This window comes from Coregonus clupeaformis, unplaced genomic scaffold (genome assembly GCF_020615455.1).
Source record: "Coregonus clupeaformis isolate EN_2021a unplaced genomic scaffold, ASM2061545v1 scaf0073, whole genome shotgun sequence".
Taxonomy (NCBI): domain Eukaryota; kingdom Metazoa; phylum Chordata; class Actinopteri; order Salmoniformes; family Salmonidae; genus Coregonus; species Coregonus clupeaformis.
Window position 1 is genome coordinate 884,390 of NW_025533528.1, and position 9,759 is coordinate 894,148.

Sequence of the window (9,759 nt, forward strand, 5' to 3'; positions counted from 1 at the left end):
TGTTTATGGGTGTGTGTGTGTGTGTGTGTGTGTGTGTGTGTGTGTGTGTGTGTGTGTGTGTGTGTGTGTGTGTGTGTGTGTGTGTGTGTGTGAAATCAGTGCAAATCATTTCTAAGGTGCATAACAGTCTCTCCGGTGCAAATAGTCTCTAAGGTGCAGGAAGACAGCTAGGTTGAGCTTTTCAGCAGTCTGATGGCCTGGTGGTAGAAGCTGTCTCGGAGCCTGTTGGTCCGAGACCCGATACTCCGATACCGCTTGACAGATGGTAACAGAGTGAACAGTCCATGTATCGGGAGACTGGAGTCCTAAACGATCAGGGAATGATGTATTGGGCCGTCCACACCACCACCACCCTCTGTCGAGCTTTCCAGTTGCGAGACAAATGGTCACCCAAAGGGTTGGTGCACTGGCCATCCGCGTAGTGTACAAAACACATGCATAAGTATTACAAATGTGTCTTGATTTTAGGATTAAAGAGACAGGAGTAGGATCGCACACACACACACACACACACAGTCTTGTACAACTAACCTTGTGGGGACACACAATTCAGTCCCATTCAAAATCCTATTTTCCCTAACCCCAAACCTAACCCTAACCCTAACCCATACCCTTACCCTAACCTTAACCCTAGCTCCTAACCCTAACCCTAAAACGAACCCTAGCCCCTAAACCTAATTCTAACCCTAACACTAACACTAATTCTAACCTTAACCCTAAACCCCCTAGAAATAGCATTTGACCTTGTAGGGACTAACAACATTTTTGTTTGTTTACTATTCTTTTATAGTTCGTTTATAGTTAAACACGTCCACTCACACACACACACACACACACACAGGGTTATCACTTAAGCCAAAGATTGTTACATTGAGATGCTTCATGAACCACTGTGGAAATAATGATTGCAAAACAAGGTATTTTGTCTAAAATACTATCTTGGATAGACACAATATATTGTGTGAGGTAAAAACTCAGCCTACAGCAAAGGTATCACATTGAGACTCTGATGTATAAGTTATATTAATGTTTTAGACGCAAATAACCGTCCTATTTTCTAAATAGATTTCTAGAACACCTGTTTGGATCAGATGACATCAAAGATGTTTTACATTTTACATCATAGGGAGGCGACAGACAGTATTTCTGTTTCCTGGATTGTTACTGCGCAAGCTCAATTTCGTGAGTCCTTGGATGATCCGCCTGCTGTAGGTTACGCAGCCTGTAAAGGGACACATACAAAATGCAGAGCTGGAATCAAGTATATCGCACTCTGGCAACGGTAAGGAAAAACAATTACATCAGTAGTTCAAGTTGTCTGGAATAAATATGCGTAAAAGCGACATACGTTGGAGAGTTATCTCGGCTGTTAATCAACGTGATTTATGAAGTCTAGGCCTTGCTAGCCACCTAGACTAGCTATGCTGTTAAGGCCCTCCAACATTACTCATTAGCTAGCTAGCTAGCTATATACTATCAGCTAGCTAGCTAACTAACTGTTAGTTGGCTCTTCCTATATTATATGTCCTCCCAAGCTAGCCTTACTAACTGCGTGAATAATTAATTAATAATGTCATTATTGCTTTGTAAGATAAATTAGTGAACGTTAATGTCATTACGAAATAATCCATTTTAAATTAAGCTAAATGAGCTAGCTAGCTACCACAGTCAACAAGCATCCCATGCCTTGCCAATGACGAAGATGACATCAAGCCCGACCTACTGACAGCTGTCAAGCACGCGAACTTGTTTATGTGGATGTAAAGAGGACCATCTTGCGCTCTGCGTGGACCGCTACCAATGTTACATAATTGACTGACAAACTCAAGCACTCAACTTGATTTGTAAAGTTATTTGATTCATCATAAAACACCGTTGTTAGCCAACAGCGTATATGTAGGTAAGCTAGATACATCTTCGAGCACTTTCACCAGTACTTGATAGCTAGTAAGTTAACTAAGCTAGTACTGTAACTAGCTCAGCTTTCAACGACCTTAGAATCATCACATACTCACTCACTGTAATACTTGTAATCCTGTTAAAGTTCAGATTGTATTGGCCTTTGCAGGATTTTGTCTCGCATTCTAGAGTATTGAATAAAAAACTAAACATGAACTGACTTCTTGACATGGATGACTACAACATCACACAGCAGAACCATATACAACACAAGCTGACATTAAAGTCCAAATCTGTCTGCTCACTGTCCCAATTTGTGTCCTCTCCTAACATACAGCGGAGCCACCAACTCCCGAATAGGCTTCAGGGTGCAACTGTTCTCTCCGTCAGAACATACGCTGACAAAGCACAGAGTAAGGCAACATTTCACTCCAACGTCCAATTAGCTAATCAGAGGTGCTGCTCTTATGAAACTGAATTCCAACATATACACAATGTGAATACAATATCAACTTGTTGCCCTTCTGATAAACATGTTCTTTGCTCTCCTACAGTTGATGCTGATGTCACAGTGGTGGGCTCTGGTCCTGGTGGATATGTTGCTGCAATCAAAGCAGCCCAGCTTGGTTTCAAGGTAAAATTAAGCCTCAATGTATACCTTCTGCTTCAATCGAATGTTCGCTCCCGTCCGCACAGGGCTCTGCGTCCATGTCTGTGCACCTCCCTCGAAAAGTGAGATTTCGGAGTATGTGCAGAGGTGCCGTCAAGTGCGGACGTTTTGCTATTGCATGATTTTGTTCAAGCGGACCTAGCGCAAGGTGTAAATAAGGCTTATCCCTTATTGAAAGTGATGCCCATCTTGTCATAATTGTTCACCAACTTCGTTTTCTACTACAGACGGTGTGTGTGGAAAAGAATCCCACCCTAGGCGGGACTTGTTTGAATGTCGGCTGTATCCCCTCAAAGGTAAACATTGGGAATGAGGAGTTCATAGAACTTTTGCTGGATCTTATTGCGCAACACTGTGACTGTGCAACTTCATCTTTGCGAGTTGTTGAATAATGTAACATGTCTGTTGTTTCCCTTGTCACCTTGTATAGGCCCTGCTGAACAACTCCTATCTGTACCACCAGGCCCATGGCAAAGACTTCGAAAGCAGGGGCATTGAAAGTAAGAGTCCACATCAGTTAGAGCAGTGGTCACCAACAGCCCTGGTCCTAGAGAGCTGAAAGGTGTGCACAGGCTTTCGCTCCAGTCAAGTCTTTGGGCATGCCAGTAACAAACATTTACTTGAGACTCTCGCTCTCTCTCTCTGTGCCAGTCTCGGGGATCACATTGAACCTGGAGAAGATGATGTCACAGAAGAGCGGGGCAGTCAAAGCACTGACAGGAGGCATTGCACATTTATTCAAACAGAACAAGGTGAGGTCTCAACTATATAGTTCCTCCGTACATTGGAAGAGAGAGGCCTAGTTCATAGCCTCTACCAGGCTTTCACCTCACCTTCTATATACAAGCCTGTGGAAGTTCTTGTCAGAAAGAGGCTAAAGAAAGATGGATGGTATCCAAGCCGTTAGCCCCTCCCAACAATTGGAATAGGCATGTTCAAACAGAGGCAGAGATTCTAAACCGAAAGCCAATCATGGCAATGGTGCCCATGTGGGGTAGTCTCATTACAACCAAAAAATAAATAAAAAAAATCCATAAAAAATAAATAAAGCATGCTAGCACTGTAAATGAGCTACATTCTGGATAATTTGCGCTTCTGAAGAGGGATGGAAGGGGTGGTTGTTTTTGAAAAATCACATATTTTCACAGCCAATCAGCGCTCCACTCATACCTATTTTTACAATATGAACTTCCCCAGGCTCTGGAGAACAATGTGAGCGAGGCCTGGAGCCGAGCGGAGGCTAAGTTCACACAAATTACACATTTGGGTCACTTTATGGATAAATGGCAACTCATCTAGGCAGCATCCTAAAATATGGGTTAGTTAGTGAGATTTCACTTCAGCAGGATTATAAGCTTGAAACATCAGTAGCCTGTTTTGACTGTCTGTCTATCTTTAAATGGAGGTGACCTTCTATGGATATTACATTGTCAATGGACTTGGCCTTTTTCATGAACCTCCTTGCAATTTGAATCAATCACTAAGTTTGATACCAAAGCAAGCTGTTTTGAGGCTTCCCCCTGGATTCTTTGTTAGAGTTTGCAATGAACTTGACCCTGTCTTTAATTGATGATGTAATGTGGCGGTTTCCCCTCAGGTGACGCACGTGAACGGCTATGGGAGGATTACAGGCAAGAACCAGGTGACGGCCACGGCCGAGGACGGCAGCGAGCAGGTCATCAACAGCAATAATATCCTCATAGCCACTGGCTCCGAGGTCACGCCATTCCCCGGGATCGAGGTACGTTACTGTACTACAGTACTCTTTAGTACTAGTTGGTAGCAGATGACCAGATGTTATTTGTCATGTATCAAAGCCGAGTCCTAACTCTCCTAACCCCTGTGTGGTCAGGTTGATGAGGACACCGTGGTGTCCTCCACGGGAGCCCTGGATCTGAAGAAGGTCCCTGAGCAGCTCATCGTCATCGGCGCCGGAGTCATCGGGGTGGAGCTGGTGAGGGACGACACACACACATACACACGATTACAGCATGGTCTGTAAAGAGTAGGTGGCAGTATGAGAATTCCAACTCTTGGGGGATATCTAGTGTCCACTGTAACATCCTGTTTGGCCTCTCGTTCTCCAGGGGTCAGTGTGGCAGCGTCTGGGCTCCAATGTGACAGCGGTGGAGTTCCTGGGCCACGTGGGCGGCATGGGCATCGACATGGAGATCTCCAAGAACTTCCAGCGCATCCTGCAGAAGCAGGGTATTAAGTTCAAGCTGGGCACCAAGGTCATAGGCGCCATCAAGAGGCCCGACGGCAAGATCGATGTGGCGTGAGTTCCATCCCCCGGTGGAGTGTGTGTATAGGGTGGCTCTAGCTGTGGATGGAAAAAAAAATCACTAAGATGAATGTTTAGTTAAAAATAAGTATGTATGACCTAGCCCAAACGTAACCGTGTGTTCTTGTTTCCAGTGTGGAGGCGGCTGCCGGCGGGAAGAACGAGACTCTGACGTGTGACGTGCTGCTGGTGTGTATCGGCAGACGGCCCTTCACCAGGAACTTGGGCCTGGAGAACGTGGGCCTGGAGCTGGACAACAGGGGACGCATCCCTGTCAACAACCGCTTCCAGACCAAAGTACCCAGGTAGACCTAAACTATCACACCCCTCTATGTAATATACAACATACCCCAGGTGGACCCAAACTACCATTACACCCCTCTGTTATATTCAACACCTGCTTTTTCAATACACACCTACTATGTTCCAACCACCTCACCCAGGTCTCTTTCAAAAGTAAGGAAAGCTTGTTACCTCAAGCTTTCCTTACCCATTTACCATTCTATTTATTCTATCTCCCTCTGTAGTATCTATGCCATTGGTGATGTGATTGCCGGGCCCATGCTGGCACACAAGGCGGAGGACGAGGGCATCATCTGCGTGGAGGGCATGGCTGGGGGCGGCGTGCACATCGACTACAACTGTGTCCCCTCTGTCGTTTACACACACCCCGAGGTGGCATGGGTGGGGAAGACGGAGGAGCAGCTCAAAGAGGAGGTGATACACACATCTCCCCAAACCCCTCACACAAACACCCATAGTTTTGACCAAATTAAGTAGCGGATATGGCTTTTATATATAATATAATCACTGGATCAATGCCTTTGTTTGGATTTCAGCTGCTAAAATATTGATTTGTGATTTTAAAACTACACTGAACAAAAATATAAACGCAACATGTGAAGTGTTGGTCCCATGTTTCATGAGCTGAAATAAAAGATCCCAGGAATTTTTCATATGCACAAAAAGCTTATTTCTCTCAAATGTTGTGCACAAATTAGTTTACATCCCTGTTAGTGAGCATTTCCCCTTTGCCAAGATAATCCATTCACCTGACAGGTGTGGCATCAAGAAGCTGATTTAAAAAGCATGATCATTACACAAGTGCACCTTGTGCTGGGGACAATAAAAGGCCACTCTAAAATGTGCAGTTTTGTCACACAACACAATGCCACAGATGTCTCAAGTTTTGAGGGAGTGTGCAATTGGCATGCTAACTGCAGGAATGTCCACCAGAACTGTTGCCAGATAATTTAATGTTAATTTCTCAGCCATAACCCACCTCCAACGTTGTTTTAGAGAATTTGGCAGTACGTCCAACCGGCCTCACAACCGCAGACCACGTGTATGGCGTTGTGTGGGCGAGCGGTTTGCTATTGTCAATGTTGTGAACAGAGTGTCCTATGGTGGAGGTGGGGTTATGGTATGGGCAGGCATAACCTATGGACAACAAACACAATTGCATTTTATCAATGGCAAGATGACGAGATCCTGAGGCCCATTGTCGTGCCATTCATCCGCCGCTATCACCTCATGTTTCAACATGATAACGCATGGCCCCATGTCGCAAGGACCTGTACACAATTCCTTGAAGCTGAAAATGTCCCAGTTCTTCCATGGCCTGCATATTCACCAGACATGTCACCCATTGAGCATGTTTGGGATGTTCTGGATCAACTTGTACGACAGCGTGTTCCAGTTCCCGCCAATATCCAGCATCTTCGCCCAGCCATTGAAGAGGCGTGGGACAACAGGCCACAATCAACAGCCTGATCAATTCTATGCAAAGGAGATGTGTCCCGCTGCATGAGGCAAACGGTGGTCACACCAGATACTGACTGGTTTTCTGATCCGCGCTCCTATGTGAAATCTATAGATTAGGGCCTAATTAATTTATTTCAATTGACTGATGTCCTTATATGAACTATAACTTGTTGCGTTTTATATTTTTGTTCAGTATATATTGAAATCTCCCCAAATTGTTGACTTTCCAAAGGAGCCAAAGTATCGCATATGTATTATCAACACGGAAGAGTGACAGTAAAGCATAACGGTAACCTCAACTCTATTTCGCAGGGCATCCCATACAAGGTGGGCAAGTTCCCCTTTGCCGCCAATAGCCGAGCCAAGACCAACGCAGACACTGATGGCCTGGTGAAGATCCTCGGCCACAAGGAGACAGACAGGATATTGGGCGCTCACATCCTGGGCGCTGTGAGTCATGCTACCTCTCACCTCGGGCTCCTTAGCAGAGAGAATTTGGGCTATAACGTATGAAGTTGTATGCTAACTATGGCGACCTTTGACCCTTGTGCCTAGGGGGCAGGAGAGATTATCAACGAGGCGACGCTCGCCATGGAGTACGGAGCGTCCTGCGAGGACGTCGCCAGAGTTTGCCACGCCCATCCCGTGAGTTAAACACACAAACACGACAGGGGCAGGAACAAATACACTCATACATACAGTACCAGTCAAAAGTTTGGACACACCTACTCATTCAAGGGTAGAATAATAGTGAAGACATCAACTATGAAATAACACATGGAATCATGTAGTAACCAGAAAAGTGTTAAACAAATCAAAATATATTTTAGATTTTAGATTCTTCAAATAGCCACCCTTTGCCTTGATGACAGCTTTGCACACTCTTGGCATTCTCTCAACCAGCTTCACCTAGAATGCTTTTCCAACAGTCTTGAAGGAGTTCCCACATATGCTGAGCACTTGTTGGCTGCTTTTCCTTAACTCTGTGGTCAAACTCATCTCAATTGGGTTGAGGTCGGGTGATTGTGGAGGCCAGGTCATCTGATGCAACACTCCATTACTCTCCTTCTTGGTCAAATAGCCCTTACATTTACATTTTAGTCATTTAGCAGACGCTCTTATCCAGAGCGACTTACACACAGCCTGAAGGTATGCTGGGTCATTGTCCTGTTGAAAAACAAATGATAGTCTCACTAAGCGCAAATCAGATGGGATGGCGTATTGCTGCAGAATGCTGTGGTAGCCATGCTGGTTAAGTGTGCCTTGAATTCTAAATAAATCACTGACAGTGTCACCAGTAAAGCACCATCACACCTCCTACTCCATGCTTCATGGTGGGAACCACACATGCGGAGATCATCCGTTCACCTACTCTGCATCTCACAAAGACACGGCGGTTGGAACCAAAAATCTCACATTTGGACTCATCAGACCAAAGGACAGATTTCCACCGGTCAAATGTCCATTGCTCGTGTTTCTGGCCCAAGCAAGTCTCTTCTTCTTATTGGTGTCCTTTAGTAGTGGTTTCTTTGCAGCAATTCGTCCATGAAGGCCTGATTCACGGAGTCTCCTCTGAACAGTTGATGTTGAGATGTGTCTGTTACTTGAACTCCGTGAAGCATTTATTTGGGCTGCAATCTGAGGTGCAGTTAACTCAAATTAACTTATCCTCTGCAGCAGAGGTAACTCTGGGTCTTCCTTTCCTGTGGCGGTCCTCATGAGAGCCAGTTTTATCATAGCGCTTGATGGTTTTTGCGACTGCACTTGAAGAAACTTTCAAAGTTCTTGAAATGTTCCGTATTGACTGACCTTCATGTCTTAAAGTAATGATGGACTGTCGTTTCTCTTTGCTTATTTGAGCTGTTCTTGTCATAATATGGACTTGGTATTTTACCAAATAGGGCTATCTTCTGTATACCCCCCCTACCTTGTCACAACACAAGTGATTGGATCAAACGCATTAAGAACGAAATAAATTCCACAAATTTAACTTTTAACAAGGCACACCTGTTAATTGAAATGCATTCCAGGTGACTACCTCATGAAGCTGGTGTAGAGAATGCCAAGAGAGTGCACATGATTCCATGTGTTATTTCATAGTTTTGATGTCTTCACTATTTAATCTTTTTTTGTTTTTAATAATGTGATGACTCTCTAGAATCTGACCTTATTGCCATGATCTCAATAAGTTATAGCACAAGATATTTCAAATCAGGTAATGGCAAATTTCAGTCTGAAGGAAGTACATGTTCCATAGTCTTAGTTTTCAGGGATGGGGTCATTGTCGGTAATAGATTCAACCGTTCAAAATCTAGAGGTAAATTTGTAGGAAGAAAATTATTTGAAGATGTGCTAGAATCGCTTTTACTGCTCCGTTTGTCCCAGCCCCTAGTAAGGTTATTCAAGGAACCACGGTTCTGAAGTAAGCGGCGCATTCAGCTGACTGAGGAAGACGCAACACATTCTTTCAGTCATTGCGCGGATCTCGCGGCAATAATATAAGGCTGTTATAGGGCCTAGCCACTATCATTCAAATGCACACACATCCACATTTGTGGAACCACACCACCCACCTGTCAATCTAACCTCCTTTTCTTCCATCCATCCCTCTTTTCCAGACTGTGTCCGAGGCCTTCAGAGAAGCAAACCTCGCAGCCTCCTTCGGGAAAGCTATCAACTTTTAACTGCCGTCTTCGCTCTCACAGCTGTGTACATAACCGTTCTGTCCACGACGTCCCCAACCAAGAAATATCTGTCCACAAGCAACGCACACACTCTAGGAGGGGGACACGGAATGTACCGTGACCCCCTCTGCTCCGATTAGGGGGCTCCTCTGTATACATAGAAAACAAAGACAAACCTTGTACCACATTAAGTATGTTATTTAAATGTTCTCAATAAACAGGTTTGGGTGGTAAAAATGGACCGGAGATCAGTCTTTTTGACTTTCTACATTGGAGGTGTCTTGGATGTTGTACACTGCAAAGGTTCGCTGCTATATCAAATAACAAACTATATATAGTCGCAGTATATCTAGAGTTTTTCCAACACCACTTTCTTATTAGTACAGTGCTCAGATATATATATAAAATAGGTTGGTTTGGGTGGAATACTGCTGTTTTTAACAATAAGAGATGAGTCA

The 9,759-nt window shown here is 44.4% G+C and overlaps 1 protein-coding gene across 1 annotated transcript; it reads left to right on the forward strand.

Annotated features, from left to right (window-relative positions):
• Positions 1-1,172: 1,172 nt before the first annotated feature.
• On the forward strand, positions 1,173-9,542 carry LOC121532031 (dihydrolipoyl dehydrogenase, mitochondrial). The gene is made up of 14 exons (XM_041837671.2): positions 1,173-1,282; positions 2,237-2,312; positions 2,454-2,533; positions 2,797-2,865; positions 3,000-3,069; positions 3,221-3,321; positions 4,167-4,310; positions 4,422-4,523; positions 4,657-4,847; positions 4,988-5,158; positions 5,381-5,570; positions 6,930-7,067; positions 7,173-7,262; positions 9,236-9,542. The coding sequence occupies exons 1-14, from the start codon at positions 1,244-1,246 to the stop codon at positions 9,299-9,301; spliced, it is 1,527 nt and encodes a 508-aa protein (XP_041693605.1). The 5' UTR covers positions 1,173-1,243; the 3' UTR covers positions 9,302-9,542.
• Positions 9,543-9,759: the final 217 nt, after the last annotated feature.

Coding starts and splice junctions, on each gene's coding strand:
- LOC121532031 (XM_041837671.2), top strand. CDS start 1,244: ATGCAGAGCTGGAATCAAGTATATCGCACTCTGGCAACG. Junction 3,070..3,220: donor CGAAAGCAGGGGCATTGAAA/GTAAGAGTCCAC, acceptor TCTCTGTGCCAG/TCTCGGGGATCACATTGAAC. Junction 4,524..4,656: donor GAGTCATCGGGGTGGAGCTG/GTGAGGGACGAC, acceptor CTCGTTCTCCAG/GGGTCAGTGTGGCAGCGTCT.